The 20,851-nt window shown below is 65.8% G+C and overlaps 1 protein-coding gene across 1 annotated transcript in view; it reads right to left on the bottom strand.

Moving 5' to 3' along the window:
- Positions 1-232: 232 nt before the first annotated feature.
- PLCH2 (phospholipase C eta 2) overlaps positions 233-20,851 on the bottom strand; it is a gene marked incomplete at both ends in the record, with an annotated part of 30,034 nt that continues 9,415 nt past the window's right edge. Inside the window, 18 exon segments of the mRNA XM_081143548.1 lie at positions 233-1,512; positions 2,994-3,291; positions 5,336-5,415; positions 5,883-6,029; positions 6,311-6,395; positions 6,475-6,599; positions 7,171-7,278; positions 7,604-7,786; positions 7,878-7,975; positions 8,428-8,510; positions 8,901-8,984; positions 11,789-11,947; positions 13,322-13,429; positions 13,745-13,916; positions 15,715-15,835; positions 16,058-16,261; positions 16,469-16,562; positions 17,121-17,291. Coding sequence (XP_080999674.1) covers positions 233-1,512; positions 2,994-3,291; positions 5,336-5,415; positions 5,883-6,029; positions 6,311-6,395; positions 6,475-6,599; positions 7,171-7,278; positions 7,604-7,786; positions 7,878-7,975; positions 8,428-8,510; positions 8,901-8,984; positions 11,789-11,947; positions 13,322-13,429; positions 13,745-13,916; positions 15,715-15,835; positions 16,058-16,261; positions 16,469-16,562; positions 17,121-17,291 — 3,600 coding nt within the window.

Here is a 20,851-nt window from a genome sequence, read left to right as displayed (position 1 = left end):
TCTAAAAATTTAAATATCTCTCTATGTATACATCTTAAAACGCTGTGAAAACTTTGCCGGCGGCGGGGGGGGAGGGGGGGACTTCCTTCCTCCCAGAAGAGGCCGGGGGCAGAGAAAAGGGGCACCAAGGGGCACACAGCTTCAGGGACCAGCGCACTCCATGTCCTGAGCAAACACGGGACCCCCGGCCGCTGGGCGCGGGGAGGACGGCTGAAGCCGCGTTGGCGCTGGGTCAGAGTCTGAGCAGGAGGCCGGTGGCGCTCTTAGGGGCTGGCGCATCCCCGAAGCCCTCCTGGCCCACAGAGCAGGCGCCCTCAGGGGTGCCCCGCTCCCCCTCCGGGAGTCCCCGAGGGCCCTGCCGCCGCTGCTGCCGCTCTTGGGCCTGGCGGGCCCGGCTGGCGATGGCGCGCACCCGGCTCTGGCTGCGGGAGGAGCGGCGCAGGAAGCCAGAGCCCCCCGCTGCCACCTCCCCGGCTGGGCCCAGGCTGGTGGGTGATGTGATGTCTCCCGCCTGCTGGAACCCTGTGAGCCAGCGCAGCTGCTCCGTCAGGGGGTCCCGCCGTGCCACCCGCCCCGCCGGCCCCTCCCCAGCCGGGCCCAGGCAGCAGCCCAGGCTTCTACCCAGGCCCTCGACGCGGGGGGCAAAGTCGTCAGCGGTCAGGTCCCCTAGGCTCTTGGACTTGGCTGACCCGGGGCAGTCCCTGAGGCCGGCCAGGGGGAGGCAGCCCCAGGGTGGCTGAGGGGCCAGGGGCCGCGGCCGAAGCTCATCCGGGGCTGCAGGGAACTGGCCTGCGGCCCGCAGGTTGGGGTTGGATTTGCTCTTGGTCACAGAGAGGAAATCCAGGTGGCCAGCTGAGGCCGAGCAGGGCCGCAGGGGCGGGCGTCCAGCCGGGACCCCCGAGGGGCTCTCCCGGCCCAGGCCCAGGCCCAGGCCCAGGCCCAGACCTGGCAGCGAGAGGTCGATGACCGTGTCACTGGACGACAGGCTGGAGAATGAGGACATGCTGTCCGGGTGGCTGCCTGGCTCCAGCCGCTGCCATAGCCGGTCTCCGCCCGTGGCGTCCGAGTACAGCGCAGGGGAGGGCCCGGCCAGGGGCCGTCCTCCACCCAGGGGCTCCGAGGGCACCTGCCCCTCACTCTTGGCCCTTCTGACCAAGGGCAGATGGCCCAGGGCCTGGGGGTGGCCCCTGCTGTCCATCTGGCTGCTGGGAACCCCCTCACTGGCCCCACTGGGGCCCCCACCCTTGCACGCCTGCTGCCTGCTGTTGGGGGCCAGTTCTGTGTTGCCCTGGCTCCCAGTCCTGAGCCGGAGGGGCACGGAGGCTCCCAGAGCCGCCCCTGGGGGGCGCTCTGCTTTGGCTCCTGGGCTTGTGGAGCACCAGGGCCCTCCCTGGGAGGGGCTGGGCGGGGTGGCCAGCGGAGGTGGGGGGCCGGGGCCCAGGGCTGGCTCCTCCGCGATGGTTTCCAGGCTGCACAGGGAGGAGACGGACCTCTGCATGGGGGAGCGGGTGTCTGTGGGGGAGAGGGAGAGGCGTGCGTCGGGGTGGGGCCCAGGGCCCCGTGCCCGCAGGACCCCCCGGCGACCAGGCCCCTGCCCAGGGCACAGTGGCCCTGCATCCTGAGCTCCGCTCTGCTGCCGCCAGGTTCTCGGGGCCGGGGCAGCACAGGGACCACGGGGGGCCAGGCGCGTTACCTGGCACGTGGCTGCTCTCAGTCCCTAACTACGGAGGCAGCATGGGGACAGAAAGAAGAACAGAATGGTCAGCAAGGGGGGAGGCTGGCCGGTGGACAGACGGACAGCAAGGGCAGGTGCGGGGAGGGGAGCAGGACCTCACCTTCCACCCCTCCCCCTGGCTGGGGTCCTCCCCCCCATGACAAAGTGCTCTGTCACCAGCCCCGGACGGGGCTCCGGAGCAGGGCCGCTCAGCGCAAATTCAGGCCATACATGAATCCCCAGGGCCGAGGTGCGCATGTAATCTGCAGACTCCGAGCCCCAACGTCAGGGCTCTGGGCACCAGCCAGGAGTCTGGGGGCATCGGGCCACCTTCCAGGAGGACTGTGGTGCAGGGCCAGGGGCCTGGACACCTGCAGCCTGGCCATGGAGGGAGGCCAGGGGGAGCTGGACAGTGCCCCCAGATCCTAGGAAGACCGGCAGGAGCAGCCAGGCCAGGGAGGGCTAGAAGGGGTCGGCTGGTTTCCGACAGCCTCACTCCGGACTGCAGGCCTCAGGGAGCACAGCCTGGCTTCAGTCCCCACCCAGGGTGGGATACTCCGGGGTGAGGGCAGCTGCGGCAGGACCTGCTCTCCCTTCCCCAGGCCCTCGGGGAGGGAGGGGCCTCCAAGAGCAGGAGGCCCGGGGGTCAGTCTCGGTCAGGCAGGAGCTGGAGGCTGGGGGCCCGCAGGACAAGCCGACGGAGCAAAGGGAAATGCAGGTGCCGAGCACACGAGACGCTGGTTCTGGACATGGAAGCACAGCGGGGACACCGGGCAGGCCATGCGGAGGGGCTGGGATGCCACGGGGACGCTGGAGGAGCTCCTGGTCTTACCGGTGAACAGCATGGGGGATTTACTCCTAATCTCCTCCAGCTTTTGAACGAACAAGGCATTCATCTCCCTCTGCAGGGGCCCCGCCTGCCTGCGGGCACCCTCAGGCCAGTGCAGGGCCACCTCGGGGCTGCCCGGGCTGCCGGCGTAGGAGGACACGGAGCAGCCGCCACCTGGACCCTCAGGGGCCCCTCTGCTGCTTCTGCCTGGGGCCTCGTGGGGGGCCCCCAGCAATTCTGCCCGGGCACGGGGCTGCTGGCTGATGGTCACGTGCCCGCCGGAGGGCCCCGGGCTGGGTGGCCGCCCCTTCCGCAGGCCCTCGGCATCCTCACCGGAGCAGGTGCCCACCACGCACTTCATGCAGGCGGCAGCCATCCCGGCAGGCCCAGGGCCCTCGGGGGCACGCAGGGGCCGCCCCTGCCCAGGGCTCCTCTCCACCAACACCTTACCTCGGGGGCTGCGGCCTCCGGGCTCCTCCCGGGCTGGGGCCTCCGGAGCTGGCCGAGGGCTGGGGGGTGCCACGTCAAGGGCCTCCCCCTCGGAGCCCGCATCCTGTGTGCCCAGGACCAGCTCCGGGAAGGCCTTGTGGCCTGGCTTCTGGCTCTTGGCCGGGGCACTGGCCGTGCGCCTCAGGAGCCGTTGGCTAACAGAGGGCCGGGGAGGGGGCCGCCCAGCAGCATGACTGTCCAGGGAGCCGGGCTTTGGGCCTCGGAGGAACAGGCCTTTTAGGCCTAGAGCCTGCTTGACCTGCAAGAGAAGCAGCCCACATCACTGGGGGCCAGGGACTGCCCTGCCCAGCCCAGCTGACTCTGGCAGGCCGTGACCTGGGTGGGCTAGCTGAGGGCCCCATAGGCATGCCGGGGTTGGGCCTCTCAGGGCTGTGTGCACCGAGACGGTCTCCAGGACACCTCTACCAGAAACAGAGGCTGCTGTGGTCTCACCACCGGCCAGGGTTGGGCCCTGTCTGCGCAGGGTGGAGCCAGCAGGTGCTCTGCAGGGTCTGTAGGTCTTAGGGCAGACAGGACCCCCCAGGGTTCTCCCAAGCAGAGACCTCGGAACCTGGACCCTGTGCCACCACACTGTGCACCTGTCACAGGCCCCATGGGCCCGACTCTGGCAGGTGGTGCCCGCAGGGTGGTGCTGGCGTGGAGAGAAGACAGACTGAGACCCAGATGGAAGCGGGCACCACCGCCAGGGCATGTGGCCCCGCCCCCAGCACTGCAGGCCCGGGAAGCAAGCGCAGCCAGGTGCAGGCCAACGGTCTGCCCTCCATGCCCCCGCCCTGCCCACTGCCCTGGAGGTGCTTCTTCTTCCAGAAAGTCTTCCCTGACTCCTGCCAGGCAGTCTTTCCCAGCCTCACCCTCCTTTCTGTGCATATGGCCCGAGGGCAGGGTTCACGCCAGTTCCATGCCCCCTGAACTGCTACTGGCCTAGGGCCTTCCTGGACAGCCAGGCCCAGAAGGTCCCTGCAAGGCCTCTCCCGGAAGCCTCCCTGCGGGTCCCCGGGACCAGCTGGCAAGTACTAGAGGCCAGCAGCTACAGCTCAGAAGGGTCCTCACATGCAGACACCCCAACAGCAGCCACTGCCCCCCAGTGACACAGGGGCACTTTGGACAGAGGCGGGAGAGTGGCCAGCACTTGAATTGGCTTCCAGATTCAAGGTCCCAAATGCAGAGCCATTTGGCCGAGGTTGGCTGGAGTCATTTAGAAGAAGGTCCAGGACACAGGCTCCGAGCTCCTGGTCCCTGGGACCCCCCCACCCGGTACTGGGCATCAGGGGCACGGATGGACGGAGTCAGGGGCACATGAGGAGTGCAGAGAGGGAGGCAGGGGGAAGGGTGAGGGGCCCTGGGAGAGCTTGCAGCTGGAGACAGGACACAGGAGGTGGGGAGGGTGCACGGGAGGCCTGGCCAAAGTCCTGGACCTGCTTCCTAAATGCTGCTCTGTGGCTGAGGATGGCCCGAGGGACCCAGGGCCCCAGAACAACATCACGATCCATGTCACATGAGCGGACAGTCTCCGCAGTGGTACTGGGAGTCACGGATGCTAATGGGCCGGCCTGAGCATGCGGGTGGGTGGCAGGCTACGTGCCCTGCGCTGGGGATACCTGCGAGCTCCTAACAGGGCTGAGCTTCTAAAGGCAGACTTGGGACATAGAGAGCCCACTGCAAGACCAAAGAGACAGAGTGAAGGCTGTGAGGCCGGACAGCGGGGCACGGAGCTCGTGGAGACCGCAGACACAGGACAGACAGACGGACGGACGGACGGACGGACGACAGACGACGGAGAGCTGGGAGGCCTGCGGAGCCCGCGTCCGGCCGGCCGGCAGCTCGGCCCGTGGAGCGTGGCGGGAGAGAGACGGTTAGTGCTGGGGCCTGGGGGGACCCCCTGTGCACCTGCCTGGGCTCCAACATGGGACCTGGGACCCCTGGGCTCTGCAGACCGGGAAAAAGAAAGGAGACCCGGCCAGGGGCAGAGGCACATGTGCAGGAGAGTAGGGTGGGAGACAGTGGGGCAAAGCCAGGCAGATGCCTCCCGAAGAGGGAAGGAGAGCCGGGGGCCCTGAGGAGTAGAAGGGAGGCTCAGGAGACAGATGGGAGGGTAGCCAGGGGCCTCAGGAAGGGCCAGGACATCCATCTCCTGGTGCCCAGAGCCGCCCAGGACACAAAGCTCAGGTGCCCCCATCACCCATTCCACAGGTGGAGAACAGGCCCAGCGAGGAAACCACTAGAACTCCTGGCCCTGGGGTCACGGCTGGGGTGGTGCAGGTGGCCCTGCAGGTGGCACTCACCTTACCGCTGATGTCACTGATGGCCACGTGGACAAAGATGGAGGCTTCTTCCATCCCCTCCAGATACACGTGCCGATAGCCTGAAACGGCCCGGGTCACAGCTCACTCCACCCCCACACTCCACTCCAAGGCCCAAGGTTCTGCATACAACCCATGAGCCCAGTCCTGGGGACGCTGCCTCCTCCAGGAAGCCTGCCGGTGATGGTCTGGCCTACAGAGCCCTCTCCCTCTTCCTGGGGGTGGGGTTTCCCAGCCTGAGCTCCCCTCCCCTCCCCTGTCCACTAAGTGTCCGTAGCCTTTCTCCCCCCTCCTCAGCTCCCTCTGTGTCCTCAGGCCCACCTATGGCAGAAGCCAACTCACAGGAGGCTGATCCCCACCCTGCCCCGGGTCCCTCAGCTGGCCTGCAGGGACACTGGTTTCTATGGGAGACACTGGTCTCTTTGGGGGACACTGGGTGAAGGATGCTGGCTTTTGCAGGAGAAGCTGGTCTCTGTGGGACATGGGCCTGGGGCTCCACCCTCCCCCACCCCGCTGGCCCCCTGCCCACCTGGCATCATGCTGCTGAAGGCCAGTGTCCTCTGGCCGATGAAGTCTCGCCCGATGGGATCATGGTCCCAGACAAGGAAGCGCACCAGGGCAATTTCGGGCATGTGCACCATGAACACCAGGGTCTCCTCCCACATGGGGTTGAATCCTGGAGGCCACCAGGAGGAGGTGTCACCTCCCACCCCAGCTGTAGCCTGGAGGCTACCTGGGCCCACACCCTCCTCCACTTGGCTGAGGGGAGCAACCCCTGGGGCCCAAGGGGCAGTCACCAGGTCTCCAGCCAAGGGCACAGCCTGGATGGTTATTCAGGTCACAGGAAGTGGCCCTGGCCCCCTTCTGTCCCCAGGCAGACTGGCACTGCCAGCATGGCAGCTGTGAAGCAGCTCCGGGCACAGGCTGGCTCGTGGGTGCCTGCACGCGGGCCCTCACCATTGTCATCCACCACGCGGGTCTGCTCCTTGCTGCAGTCCACAGGGAGCCCGATGACCTCCACCTCCACGAAGGGGTCGATGATCTGTGCAGAGGACAGGGTGGCACCAGGGCCAGGCCGCTGCTCGGCCCCCTCCCGGCCCCCGTCCAGGCAGCCCTCCTACCTCCCCTCGGTCCCCCAGCATCGAGTCCCGCGGCTTGGGGAGCTGCTGCCCACTGATGATCCGAAGCACCAGCTGCTTCTTGAGCTGCCCGGGCAGGGGGTCTTCGGAGTTGGGGTTGAAGATGCCTGAGGGGGTGGGGCACAAGGCTGACCGGCCAGGCAAGACCCCCACCCGCAGGAGCTGCATGGCACACCTGCTCCCTCCCCCACTTCCTGGGCGGGACCCCAGCCCGGGAGGAAGGGGAGGCCCTGGGACCTGTACGCTGGTCGCCTTGGTGCCATCCTGTGACATGGGCTCGTCCCCTTGTGTCAGTGAACAAGGGGGGCTGAGCGTGCGTGCAGGGCCACCCCACCTCTGGGTGGGAGGCTTGGAGCCTGGGAGCATGGCGGGTAGGGGACCAGGGCCAGGTGGAGGGTGAGGGGTCCTGGTGACTGGGCAGCTGGAGCCTGTGTCAGCTGACACTGCGAGACAATGAGCACCGGAGAAGCCAGGAGGGCGTGGGAGGAGGGTAGGATCCCACAGGAGGAAACCCAGGTCTTTTCAGCGCAGGGAGCAAATGGAAGTGTCCGGGGGAGGAGGAGGAGGGTGGCTCCTACGGAGGCCCCTCCCAGGCCCGGCCAGGGTGTCAGTGCCAGCGTGACCCCCTGCCACCCTGGTCAGCCCTGTCCCTGTGTCCGGGGGTCCCCAGGGCCTCACCCTGGCACATGCTCTGGGGCTTGAGCACGTAGCCACAGTTGCCGTTGGCGCTGAACTTGGCCCGGTTCAGCTGCAGCATCCGCCCCTCCGACTGGTAGTTCAGGGCAACTGCAGGCGGGGACGCAAGGCGGCCAGTCAGCTCCTGGCCATGACCTCCCGCCAGCCCGGCACCGCGGCCTGTGAGGCTGGCGATCGCGGACACAAGCGGGGGCCCGGAGGTTGAGGAGGATTGTGCACAACCCGGGCCACACGTCCCGGCAGAAGGCCCGCTCCCCTAGCCCCCAGGCACCCCGAGGACCAAGGACCCCACCTCTGTGCCAGGCTGGCGACATTGGCGGGACACCGCGCAGGTCAAAAGCCGAAGAGAGAGGGAAACGCAGGCAGAGCCCTGGCCACAACCCCCTGGCCCCCGGTCCCCGGCCCTCGCACCCACCCATCTGGCAGCCTGCGTTCCAGAAGGGCTGCGGGTTGTAGTTGCTGGAGTCCACGCGGTAGGAGGACGGATAGATGCGGGACAGCTGGTGCTGGTTGAAGCGCAGGTACTGGGCCGGCTTCTGCTGCAGGATCTGCTGGGCCTTGGTCTCGCTGAAGGACGACACCTGCCAGCTGGATGCCACTGCGGGCGCGGGCGTGGCCGTCAGGGGCGCTCGGGGTCCTGGCCCGGCCCGGCCCTGCCCTCTGCCCTGGGAGCCCGGGGCACCCCTCACCCTCCGTGTCCACGTCATGGGTGCCCACGGACTTCGTGTACTTCACCAGGTCGGACAGGGCCCGGGACAGCTGCATGGTCTTCTTCTGCCGGGTAGCCCTGCGGGGAGGCGGGGCGGGGTCAGGGCCCTGAGGCCAATGCCCCTCCCGACTTAGGCCAGCCTGCGCACCCTGGTCCAAGAGGCAGGCTCCAAGTTCGGCCAAATTCATTGGTTTCCGGAGACTATCCATCAAGTGTCCATTCGGCCCTGTGTTCCAGGTGCCAGGATGCGCAGTGGACACGTAGGGGATGCCCCGAGAGGCGACACAGAGGGAGGGGCAGGCACTAAGCCTCCCGGAGAACACCTCTCAGACTGGGATGGCGCTCCAGGGACAAGCCCAGGAGCCTGCCTTGGCCACCCGGCCCCGCCTCCCCAGGGGACACACCCTGGGTCCCCACTTTCTGTCCCACTGCCCTGCCCGAGCCCTCCATGGCTTGGGCATCTGACTTTGGCTGTGGCCAGGACAATGGCCGCTGTCTTTTCCAGGGTCTAGGGTGGGACCGGCCCTGACCCTCGACTCTGGCCGCCCTGGGAGTCCAGGTCCTCTTCCGCCTCCTCCACGCTGGCCACCTTCCTTAGCTTGCTGCTCTTTTTCTGTGTGGAAGGAGGGCAGAGTCAGGACCTCAGAGCCTGAAGCCCAGCCGGGAGGGTGCAAGAGGCAGTCCTGGGGTCCCAGCACCCACAGTGCCCGGCTGAGCCAGCTCTATCCTCTGCAGTGCCCTCCTCAGCCGGGCACCCGGGTGACCTGAGCTTAGGGCATTGACCAGTGCGGATCAAGGGATGGCCATCAAGGCCCCTGCTCTGTCCAGCCCCGACCAGGACTCCGGACCCCAGCACCTGCAGCCGGGCGATGCTGCCAGGAACTCAAAGGGGGAGGTGGGCCTGGGGCCCTGGGGGCTGGAGGAGATGCCCCCCCAGCTGGCACAGAGACAGCTGGGGCCCATGGGTGTAGGGAGGACCCCAGCCCGGGAGTCCCCGGACCTTGCGCTTGGAGAAGCTGCTCACAAGGAGCCGGCTGTTCCGTCTGCTGGCTCCAGGGTCCTCCCCAGACTCCATGTCCCCCTCGACCTGGGGGGAGGGACAGACAGGGACAGGGTGAGCCCAGCGTCAGACCAGGCAGGGTGGGGGCGGGCAGGTGCTCCAGGTAGCCCAGGAGGCCTTTCTGGAGGAGGGGAAACTGGGAGGGGCTGGAGGGAGGGGTAGCCCGGTGGGCTGGCTGCTGCCCCAGGCCCCACAGGAGGCACCGTCGCAGAGAAGGGCAGGGGGCCCTCCAAAAACACCCGCAATGGCCGCTCCTGAGGGGCTGTTTCAAACTCGTTACATTCCCAGTCCTGAGTTTTTTCCACAGACGGTGACAATGTCATCAACCCCATGTGTGTGTCCGGGACAATCCTGCGCCCGGCCTGCTTATGCAACCCTTTAGGGGAGCCCCACAGCTCTCCCCTGCTGCGTGCTCCCCTCAGCGGCCAAGGTGTTCCCTAATTAGACAGATAACAGGCCTGCCTCCCTCCCCAGGCTGCTCCCTGTTCGCCCTCGGGGCCCAGGTGAACCCTGGCTGCACAGGACTGAGCCTCACTGTTGACGGAACATGCCTGTCCAGGGTCCCTTCCCTCCACGCCCCCTGCCCAAGGCACAACCCCACCATCCACCCCAAAGCTCCTTCACGGGCCTGGAGCTGCTGGGAGCCTGTGCCAGGGTCCCCGAGCCTGTTGCACCACCACCAGCCCCCCAGGCTCCTCCAGATGCTGCCAAAACTCATTGCTCGAAACCCGCACACAAGTGCACAGGAGTCTGGGACCAGCCAAGGAGAGGCTCAGCTGGCCCAGCGTCCTGGAGAAGTGGCTGCAGCCAGAATCTGCTGTCACCCCGAAATCCCCATGCACCCCAAACCTGGCAAAGGAGACAGCACCGACCCAAGCCCCAAGCCCCAACCCCCTCAGGGGGGCTGTGGGCAGTAGAGGACCCACATGGGTCCCTCCTGCCTTGGACACAGCCGGTGCTCACAGAGAACTCGGGGTGGGAGGGAGGCGGTTTAGACGGCAGGCGGAGGAGAGTCTGCACCTAGGATGGAGCACAACCTCGGGCCAGACCCCTCCTGGCCAAGAAGGCCCAGCCCTGGACCTTCTGGGAGCTGGGGGCTGGGTATCCTGCAGAGGTCCAGGCCTGGCCTTGGGGGCACCAGTACCCGCAGGAGCTGTGCCAGCACACAGGGTGGGGCGGTCCCCTTCCTTGCCCTTCTGCTGCTTCCTCTCCAGATAGATATGCCTGTTGCACCCCACACACCTGCCCTTTCCCACAGGGGCCCCCGCTGGGACCCATGAAATGGGGTCCACGGCCTCAGGCCCTCCAGCAGACAGGACAGACAGGCACCTCGAGGCATGTCCATGAACCCACTGGCCTAGATGCCACCCCACCTCACATTGCTCTGTGGCTCTACTGGGTCATCCCAGCAGGAGGGAGCAGGCGCTGCTGGCAGGGCTGGAATTTCCCACTGCCCCCCAAGTCCTCGCACCCTGCAGCTCAGCCTGAGCTTCCCCTCTCCTCCTCCGAGCCTTCTCTGAGTGCCTAACCCCCTCGGGGAAGCTGCTCAGACGCAAGGCCCCAGGGTGAGGCTGCCCACACGTGAACCTCCAGATGCCCCCAGGTGCATCCCCAGGTGTGCCCTCAGGGGCTGCCTGGCTGAGGGAAAGCAGGGACTTCACATGGCTTTGCTTGGCTGGGCACATTGCCCGCCCGCCCGCCTGCCCGCCCACCGGCCCACTGGAGCCTCAGGCACTGTTTTCTCCACCTAGACATCTTGAGCCTGAAATAAAGAGCCACCTGTCAGCAAGGGACCTGTGGGAGCCACCTGCACGGAGCGATCCTCGAGTCTGTGGTGGCGCCAGCTGTACCCCGCACCCCGTGGGCAGGACACACATCCCCATCTGAATACTCTGTAGGGCGCCCAGCCCTCCTCACCTCTGCCAGGGAGGAGCTACCTTCCACCCCCACCCCCTGGGCTTGTACAGCGGTGGGGTCTGTGACGGTGGGCAGGACTCTCCAGAAACGAGGAGACTGTTTTCCACCCCACTTCCATCTGCTCATCTGGGGAAAAGGGTCTATAGAGCCAACCAAACGCCCCTGCCCCGAGGCCACTGACCTGCCCACCACAGCCCCTGAGGAACTCGATGGTTAGGGGCCACTTGGATGACAGGCCTGTCCTTCGGGGTTCGCAGGCCCCTCCCAGAGGGACCCCGACTGCTCAGCCTTGCTGCCCACCCCCCCTCACGCCTGCCGAGACAGCAGCTGTTTCATCCACCAGGACACTTCCCAGAGCTCAGCTGCACTTTCTCACGAGGCTGGGGGGCTCTGGGCAGCTCCCCAGGATTGGCTTGGCCCTGAGTCCTGCCTGCCCCTCCCTGTCACTCAGGAGACCCTTCAGCGGGAGGGTTGCCTCCAGTCCCAGCCAATGCACAAACTGCCATCCGCAGGACCTTCAGTGGGCAGAGGCAGGCCCAGGCCTCAAGGGGACAGACCATGCCTGCCAGCCACACCAGAGCAGCCACCAGAGCAGCCACACAAGTGGGGCAAACCTGTGACACAGTGAAGGCTGTGGGTCCGGTGCAGCTGTGTGTGCAGGTATAAGTGCAGGTGGTGTGCAAGTGTGTGGGTGTGTACACAGGTGTGTATGCAGGTATACATGCAGGTGCGCATGTCTACCCAGGTGTGTGCGTGCAGGTGTGCACGTGTGCATGGGTTTATGTGCACAGTGTGTGTGCAGGTGTGCAGGTGTGCGCGGACACATGTGGATGTCTGCACATGTGGGTGTACACAGACCGCATGCTCCAGGCCCTTTGCCCGGCCACAGGCTGACCTCACCCGCAGGCTCTCACCTTTTTCCCCTCAGCCTTGTGCCCAGGTCTCCCTGACGGGGGCAGCGTGGACACAGTGAAGTCGTTCAGGTCCTCACGGTCCCGAATCTTGGACTCTTTGATCAGGGAATCCAGTTTCTTCTTGGCGATGTTTTCCACCCTCTTCCGATTCACGGAGGCCTGGAACAGCGGGCGGCCAGCCTGGCATCAGTGCCCAGCCCCACGGGCAGCAGCGATGATGAAGCCCCTCCCCAGATGGAGCCAGGGCCCCATCTCTGCCTCTCCCACGGGTGCCAGCCACACACGCACCCCTGCCTCACGGGCGGGTCCTCACACCCACCCTGCCTGCTCCAGGTGAACAGTGGGCGTGGGACCTGCTCCAGGGCTGCAGCTTGAGCCCGGGTCCACCTGATTCTAACACCGCCACCTTCAGCTGCACAATGTTGCCCACGGGACCCCGCCACAGCTCCCAGGACGCCCGGCTCCCTGGGCCTCGGGAGAGGAGGTCAGGGAGCACAGCACCCGCTCGATCAGCAGCTCTGGATCGGCGGTCCCACCAGCAGTCCCAAGACATGGGACTGGCTGCCTGGCTGGCCCTTGACAGGGGGCTGGTCAGTGTAGCCCCCAGATGCCCACCTTGTCCAAGGCAGCCCCCAGGGTGGCCTTGATGGACCTGGACCCCTCCAGGGCAGGGCCTGGCCCTGGGCATCTGGGTGCTCTGGGCCCCGGGTGGAGTGGGTGCCAGGTGGACCTCACAGAACTGAGTCACGCCGGAAGCAGGAAGAATTCCACTGCCTGCGGTGTTTCTAAAACGATTACCCTGCGAGGCCGGGAAGCTCCTGCACAGTTACTTCCCACCTGATGGCCCCTCGGGGAGAGATAATGCCTTTCCCTGCCTGCCCTGCCTAGAGCAAGGCCCAGAGGAGGGAAGCTGCTAATTACAGCGGCTCCGAGCCTCACCGCACAAGCTTCCCGACTCCTCAGCTCCCCCCTCGGTGCGGCCCCAGCCCCAGTGCTGCCATGAAGAGGGGACAGCACCCTGTGGAGGTGACCGCCTGGACGCCCAGCAGGGCCAGGCCCGCTCTTCCTGCTCGAGTTCTCAGCATTGGGGTTGGTGCCGGGCTTGGAGTTGGGGCTGGGGCTGGGCTTGGGGATGGCCGGGCAGGACCACTGGGTACCCAGAGGGGAGCTGGGGTTGGCTGGAGAGAGGCTAGGAAGGAGGTGTCAGGGTCAGAGCCCAGGCAAACTCAGGTGTGGGTGGCAGTGGTGTGGGACCCAGGGAGGACAGCCAGAGGACCGGGCAAATTGAGCAAACAGTGCCCTGAGAGTTGGCTCAGAAATGGGAACAGAATCAGGCCCCCAGCACGTGTGCAGCCAGAGGGTTAGCACACTATCTAGGAGCCCAAGGTTTGGGTCCTCTGTGGAGGGGCCTCCAATGGCTTCAGGCTGAGTATGTGCCCAGCAGCCTGGTGCCCAGCACTCTACCCCGGGCATCTGCCCGAGTCCGTCTTTTCTGGCCGCCTCCCTCCCTTCCGACCCCCTGGCCCCACTCACATCCCCGTTGAGGAGCTTGCAGTCATCGTCCATCTCGTCTGCACTGTCCTCGTCGGACACCTCGCCCTCCTCGGCCTCCTCGCTGATGCTGGCGGGGAGCTTCTTGCCCTGGGGGAGGAGGGGACCATGAGAGGGGTCCTGCAGGAAGTGCTGGGGGGCCAGTTCAACGCAGAGGGAGGGCCTTCTCAGGCTTGCTCCTGGGTCTCAGCGTGGGAGGGAGACTCCTGGGTGTGCACCCGAGGTCCCCAGATGGCGTGGCCACCACCGAGTGACTGAGGCCAGGTTAGGGGCCGAGCGGCCCTGACTCCTCAGATCTGCCTCAGATGGGACAGAGCCCCTGCCCTGCCCTCGCCCTGCCCCAGCCCTGCCCCCAGTTAGAGCCCCAGCAGGATGCCGGCCCCAGGCGGGCAGGCAAGGGCTCACCTTCACCAGGATCTTGCCCCTGAGCATCTGCGGAGAGGGCAGCATGGTGGCGTCTTCGCTGCTCACAGACGACAGGTCCAGCTTGTCCCCGAGGATGTCCGTCAGATACTGGGCCATCTTCTTCTGCTGGACCACACTGCAGTGGTTCTCGATGGACAGGATCACTGGGTACCTGTGGCCCCACCGTGGGAGGAGCAGGTGAGGCCAGGGGAGGGCTGGGCCCCACCTGCGTGGGACCCAGGTGACCTGTACCACTGAATAAAAAGGGCTCCACCAGGAGCCCAGGATACATGGGGCTGCCGGCCACCCCAGGAGGGGACTATCAACAGCTTGGAAAAGCACCTGAGCAGGTGTGAGCGAACCTGGAAGACCTCAGGGTAGAGAAGGTGTTCACTCCCCCACCCCCACCCCATGAGAAAAACAAAGGCGACTGAGAACTCCTGGAAAACAAAGGGAAATGTTCAAGGGAGTCACACGTCACATCACGGCTTATAAACGATGCGGACAAAACGGGGGTGCAACGCGCAGCGATGGACAGACTGTGAGAAAGGTAACCCCATGGACCCAGATGCTGGAGACGCTGTCCTGTGGAAGGCCCTGGGGACCCAGCGTTGGCCCCATCAGGAAGCACCGCCTGGGAGAACACTGCCCCCGGGGGGTGCAGCACCGGCTGTTCATTATGGGCTCTTCAGTTGCTTGATTTTTTTTTTTTTTAAACCCTGTGTAGATTCTACTTGGACTTTTACCAAAAAGCAACATGATCCTTTCAGAAGATGTAGGTCACTCAGACCTGGAACAGAGCCAGGGCAGGAGATGGGCAAGTCCTGTGATGCTGATACGTCAAGAGGGTCTTGGGGTGAAGGTGCTCATCGCCCCATTTCTCAGGCAAGGAGTGAGGCCTGAAGCCCGGAGCCCCCCGGGGGGATTGCGGGGCGGATGTGTCTGCAAACACTGCGCCGGCCCGTGAGGTGTCAGCTCTGTCCTGAGACCCCGGCAGGCACCTGCTCCTGGGCAGCTACAGGACACCTGTGTGTCCCCGCATTCGCCCCCGAGACGCGCCCCCGCCTGCCATCCCAGGGGCCAGGCCACCCTGCGGAGATCACTTGCTCCCACCCGCTCCCTGCAGCCTCGGACAGGGCAGGCTCCTCCCGAGGGGCCGCCCCACTCCTGTCCCCTGAATCTTGGTTGTTTTCCTTCCCTCCCGCATCAGTCCGCTCCCTCCCGGCCGGCCAGCCTCCTGCCGCCGACTCGAGGTAACCGTAACGGTGCAGGGAGGCGTCTTCTATTTCCAGAAACTAAATTGGATTTTGTCAACAGTGTCTGTAGCCACAGCTGACTGACAGCAGATTGAGTCTGGACACAAAGTAGCTTCTTGAGGTTAATTAGCACGGAAGCCACTGCTGCTGTGGGCGGCACCGGGGCTGCCACCCAGCGGGTGTGGACACTGGCACCTGCACCGCCCCAGCTGGCACGCCACCGGCTCCTGCGCCCACCCCGCCCCTCCCGGGCCCCATCCTCAGCCAGAGACCCTTAGTCGACCCCTCAGCCAGGGCGTGGGCAGGGGCAGGGGCAGGGCAGGGGCAGGGGCAGGGCAGGGGCAGGGCAGGGCAGGGCAGGAGGAGCCTCTCCGGGCCCACTCCAGGGCCAGCCCCCAGTCTCGGCCATTCACTCATTTCTTTTTGTTGTTGTTACCCCCACCTGAGGACATTCTTTCCATTGATTTTTAGAGAGAGGGGAGGAAGGGAGGGAGGGAGGGAGGGAGGGAGGGAGGGAGGGAGGGAGGGAGGGAGGGAGGGAGGGAGGTTGGGAGACACACACATCCGTTGGTTGCCTCCCGCACGAGCCCCAACCGGGCCAGGGATCAAACCTGCAACTGAGTTACGTGCCCTTGACTGGGAATCGAACCCGCGACCCTTCGGTCTGCAGGCCGACGCTCTAACCACTGAGCGACGCTGGCCAGGGCCACTCACTCGTTTTTGATGAAGGCATACTTGTTGATAGTTTCAATGACGTCCTTGAAGAGGATCTTGGAGGTCAGAGTGTAGCCGTGGTGCACAATGGGCTCCCCGTCGGGCCCGTCCCAGCAGTCCACTGCGGCGGGCAGACCTGGGTCAGCTCCGGGGGCCACAGTGCAGAGGCCCACAGCCCGTGAACTCCAACAGAAGGGGGTCCTCTTGCTCGGCGGACCCCCACCCAAGAGAGGCCTTCCCTAGCCCCTGCCCGGGCAGAGGGCAGGTGCTCAGCCCCGAGACCCTGGAAGGTGACGGGGGGCCACCCCACATAGGCCACCCCACCTGTGGCCCCGGCGCTCACCCTCCACACAGCGGCAGCCGGCCTGCAGCACCCAGGCGTACATGTCCACCCGCGACTGGGACATGAGCTGGTCGCCCACGAGGTAGGTGTTGTGGGACGAGGTAATGAAGTAGTGGCTCAGCGGCCGGGTCATGTCCTGGTGCACACTGTGGTGCTCGGGGTTGAAGATGTCTCCCGCGGGGCTCCGCGTGTAGTTAGTGAAGCCTAAGGGGGGCAGGGGGCAGGGGACGGGGTGTGGGGAGGGCTCAGCCCTGCTTGTCGGGCCCCTCTCAGGACCACCCACCGGTGCCATGCAGGACACAGAGTGAGTGACTTGCTCACGCCGCCCAGCCCAGCCACAAGCTGCCCCCCAGTGCCCCCCACCCCCCCTGCAGCCACCCAGGACAGCGGGACTGGGTGCTGCTCACTCACCATCAATGCCCAGCACCCCCTTACTCCTGTTTTCTGGGCAGGGCTCAAACTGCTCGATGATGTCCTGGCAGCTTTCTAGTGTCACACCCAACATCTAGGCCAGAGAGGGGACAAGAGCCCAGGCCAGCCTGTCACTAGCCCAGCATCCGCCTCCATGGCCACTGCCTCCCGCAGCAGGGCGTGGCTCTGGCCCCTGCAGTGTCCCCCCCCACCCCCACCCCCGCCTGGGGGCTCACCGGCCACCTCCAGTGTCACGTGACTTGGGACTGTGGTCAGCAGACTACAGGTGGGTCACATAACTAAGTATCCTCCAAGCAGGGGAGGGGTCTTTGGCCTCACCGGCCGGCCACCCCCTATTGCTGCATTAGGGGCCCTGAGAGCTGTGGACCAGAGTGGGCTTGGCAGGGAGTGGGGCCCACTGGGGGGACCCTGGGGGCACAGGGAGCCTCCCCTGCACCTGGCCCCTCCTGCTGCCCACACAGGGGGCATGAGCCAGCCAGACCCATGTGGCGGGAACAGGGGGGAAGGCTAGGCCGGGAACCCTGGCCCCTGGAAGTGCTCCCCACTGAGGATGGTGCCGTGGTCACGTGTGGGCTCCCCCTTGAAGCTCAGTGCCTGTGGCCAGGAGCCCCACCCCTGCCGGGCGCCCCACCTTCTGCTCCACCTCCAGGAAGCGCTGGAGGTCGGCGGCGGCCAGGTGGTCCTTGTGGTCACTGTAGGTCAGCATGAGCAGGTAGAGGTCCCGGCGGGTCGACATCATCTTGTAGAAGGCACAGAACTCCTCAAAGCCCAGGGTGCCCTGCTGGGCATCTGTGTCCGCCTCCTGCAACACCGGGCCCGTGGGTCCCTGCGGCCCAGCCTAAGCCGCATTCACAGGGGTCCTCCTGGCCCACCCCCACTTCTCAGTCACCCCCACACACACCCTCCTCCTTGCATGTCGCTGTGCATGTGTGGGACCCTCAGCAGACTCCCCTTCGGACTCCCACCGAGACCACTGGGTGAGCCTCTAACACAGACCCGACCCCACCTCCCCTAGCCCAAGCCTTTGGAGGTGAACCTGCAGCTGAACCCAGCACCGTGACCCACCCTGAGAGCCAGGCCCCTGCACCAGGAGCCAGCAGCCTCCCGGAGCCAATGCCCACCCTGGGCCGTGCGCCTGTTGTGACAATAGCTGCCCCTCAAGCAGCAGAGCCCCAGGGCCTGTGATGTGCATGGGGGGCCTGGCTCCAGTCTCCACAGCAGAGATGAGAGGACCCTGGTCTCGGCCACTGTCATCCTTGTGCAGACAGAGTGGCTCACGCAGCACCCACAGGAACCCCCAGGGCAAAGCCACCAGGACCCCAAGGAGACCGTGGGCCCTTCACGAAACCACTGGCCCAGGGAGCATCTCTGAGGTGGGTGTCAGGCCCTGGGGACACCGAGGACAAGGTGCTACCCTGTCCCACAGGGCTCAAGCCCAGGGACAGACCAGAGGACAAGGGTACACGGGGGACCGGGTGGGAACATACCTGCCTTGGAGGTGACCCCAGGCAGGGAAGACACTGGGTCAGCACCATGGACAGCGGCACAACCCAGCCCTGCAGGCCGTCTGGCTGGTGTCTATTTAACATGTGGCCACACAGTCTGGGGTGGCCTGGGGTGGGTGCCAGGTCCTCAAGGTCCCCTCTGAATCAGGAGCATCCCCAATGAGCCAGGTGGCCATAGCCACCCCACATCCCATCCCCGACAGGAGCAGGGCTCCTGGGAAGGCCAGGTCCTGACCTCGGCTCCCGGCGGCTGGCCCCCTCCCCGGCACTGTGGCCTGGCACTGAGGCAGGCACCTGGCGGGGCCCCAGCATCTCGCTCCAGGACCCGAGTGCCCATGCCAGGTGCTCAGGCCAAGGCTGGGACGGGGCCAGCTTGGTGTGAGGACCCGCCCAGAGCCACGCGTGCCGGGGTCCTGCAGATGCCAAAGGCCCTGGTGTGTCCAGTGCCGGGTTTGAGGGCAGCCCTGCATCCAAGAGCTGGCAGGACAGACCAGTCCAGGGCGCAGGGTGCAAGTCAAAGGGCCTCTTTGGGACAAAGCTGGTCAGGCAACCTTCCCGGGGGTGTGGCTGGAGCTGGGCACAGGTGCCCATTCTGCTCGGCCCACAGGGTGGCCGTGCCTCCCCCGGGCTCTGCCTGGGCAGCATGGCCGGGAGTCCATGACAGGCCAGCTGCCTGCTCGCCCCCAGCCGCTGTCCCCAGCAGTGAATAAAAATGTCCCACGGTGCCCTGTCTGGTGTGGCTCAGTGGTGAGAGCGTCGGCCTGCGCCCCAAGGGGGCTCGGGTTCCATTTCCGGTCAAGGGCATGTACCTGGGTTGCAGGTTTGATCCCGGGCCCCGGTTGGGGCACATGGGGGAGGCAACCAATCGATGTGTCTCTCACATGGATGCTTCTCTCTCTCTCCTCCCCCCTCCCACTCTCTCTAAAAATCAATGAAAAAAATATCCTCAGGTGAGAGTTAAAAAAAATGCTCTATGAGACCTGAAAGGACAGAGCTGACCCCCCAGCCCCAGAAACACCTCCCCGCATGGTTGGGCTGCTGCTTTGCTTCCCAGAAACGGACCAGCGGCAGAGCCGTGCTGGGAGCCGCCGGGGAGCCAGGCCAGGGTGCCCGTTAGGCCAGTAGGCCCCAGGGCCATGCCGGACCTCGCCTACGTCCCGCTGTCATCTCCGACTTAGTGACATTACGCTCACCCACTCTCTGCCCAGTGCAGGGATCTCCCCTCTGATCAGGCGATTTCAGGGGCGGACACGACACAGGTTTCTCCACAGCCAAGTCGATGCTGCGGGTCAGGGCAGCTCCGCCAGCCGGAGCTCAGCCTCCCTCCCTGGGCTCCGAGGGCCGGCAGAGGCCAGCCAGGCCACAGGCAGGGAGGGCCGGCCGCTCAGGAGCCAGGGCTGTCTCCACTGCAGCCCGGCCACCGTGGACAATGGCCGCTTGGTCTGAGCTGCCCAGGGTCTGGGTCTGGGGCTCCGGGCCAACAGCCCCCGACTCACTTCTCTCCAGTCAGCCTGGAGTCCACCTGCCTGCTGGACCCAGCTGCAGGGTCTCCCCACTCTCCAGGCCTTCCTGGGGGTGGTCAGGTTGAAGCCTGGATACAGCCAGGCCTAGGGTGAGCCAAGGGGAGCCCCTCATGTGCCAGAGGCTGCGTGAGAGGCCCAGCGTCCTTCCAGGAGGGGAAGGCAGGGATGAGCTCCCGAGAGCCCCTGACAAGGGGCATTTCCAAGCCAGGACTTTGTGCGAGGCCTCCAGGCCCCAGAGCCTGTGCTCACTCACACCCCATCCCCTAAGGGGGCTTCCTTTCCTCCCATCTCCTGGTCTCCATGTCCTAAGCCAGCCTGCTGCTGCTCCTGACACAGCCTCACCATCTGGAAGGGCCTGTGGCCCGCAGAGCTGCCCCTGGAGGCAGGGCACAGGCTGGGGCTGATCTGCAGGCCTGAGCCATCCACCAGCTCCCACCGCCCAGGCAGGGTCTGCCCCTCGGGGGCCTTCAGAGGGGCCCTACAAGCCCCCCCAGTCCTCAGCCAGCAGCCTGAGAGCGTCCTGCTCACGGCCCCCCATTCACACACAGACCCTGAGCCGCCAGCTCCCCTGGCCCCAGCCAAGCGCGACCACCCGCCTATCATGAGCCCCAGCAGGAGTGCCAGGGGCTACACCCGGCAGAGCTGCCAGGCTGCGCAAGTGTGTGTGCCGGTGTGTGCCGCCTATTGTGTGCACGTGTGTCTGCGTGTGCCTGTGTGTGCGCACACGCGCGTGTACACGCAGGCGGCTGTGCCTCTATGTGTGTGCTCCTGTGTGTGCGCATGCATGTGCCGGTATGTGTGTGAGCTTATGTGTGTGCATGTGCCTGCGTGTGCATGTGTGTGGATGTGGGGCCTGGTTCAAGCCCTCAAAAGCCTCTTTCCTGGCTGCAGCAAAGCAGCGAGGCCTTAATTACAGACAACAAAGGCTCTGCTCAGCCGATGGAGTTTCATAACTTCTAACAGCAGGGCGGCTGGGGACCGGGAGGCTGCGCCGAGTAGGTGACCAGGCCTGCTACCCGTAAGGGGCATGTGGGCACCTGGGGCCCCACCAGGAAGAGTGCGCCCTATTAGGGCACCTGAGTTATAGGGAGGGGCTAGAAAGGGGGTTCAGCCTCCTTTTCCTCACTCACCAATACCTGGCCCAAGTGCCCAGTCCACCAGCCTGGGGAGAGCCCAGCTCTGCGGCTGGCCGAGCTGCGGCCCCCTGCCATTCGCTGCAGCCCAGATGGCGACACCCAGGTCCCCCCGCAGCTCGGGCAGGGCTGTCCTGCTCCCAGACACCCCCCACAGCCCTGGTGGAGCCCTCGATCAGGCCGCGAGCTCTGCCGGCCTCG

The sequence above is a fragment of the Miniopterus schreibersii genome, assembly GCF_964146895.1.
Source record: "Miniopterus schreibersii genome assembly, chromosome: 8".
NCBI lineage: Eukaryota > Metazoa > Chordata > Mammalia > Chiroptera > Miniopteridae > Miniopterus > Miniopterus schreibersii.
Note: the sequence above shows the minus strand (reverse complement) of the source record. Positions and strands in the feature narration are given on the sequence as shown.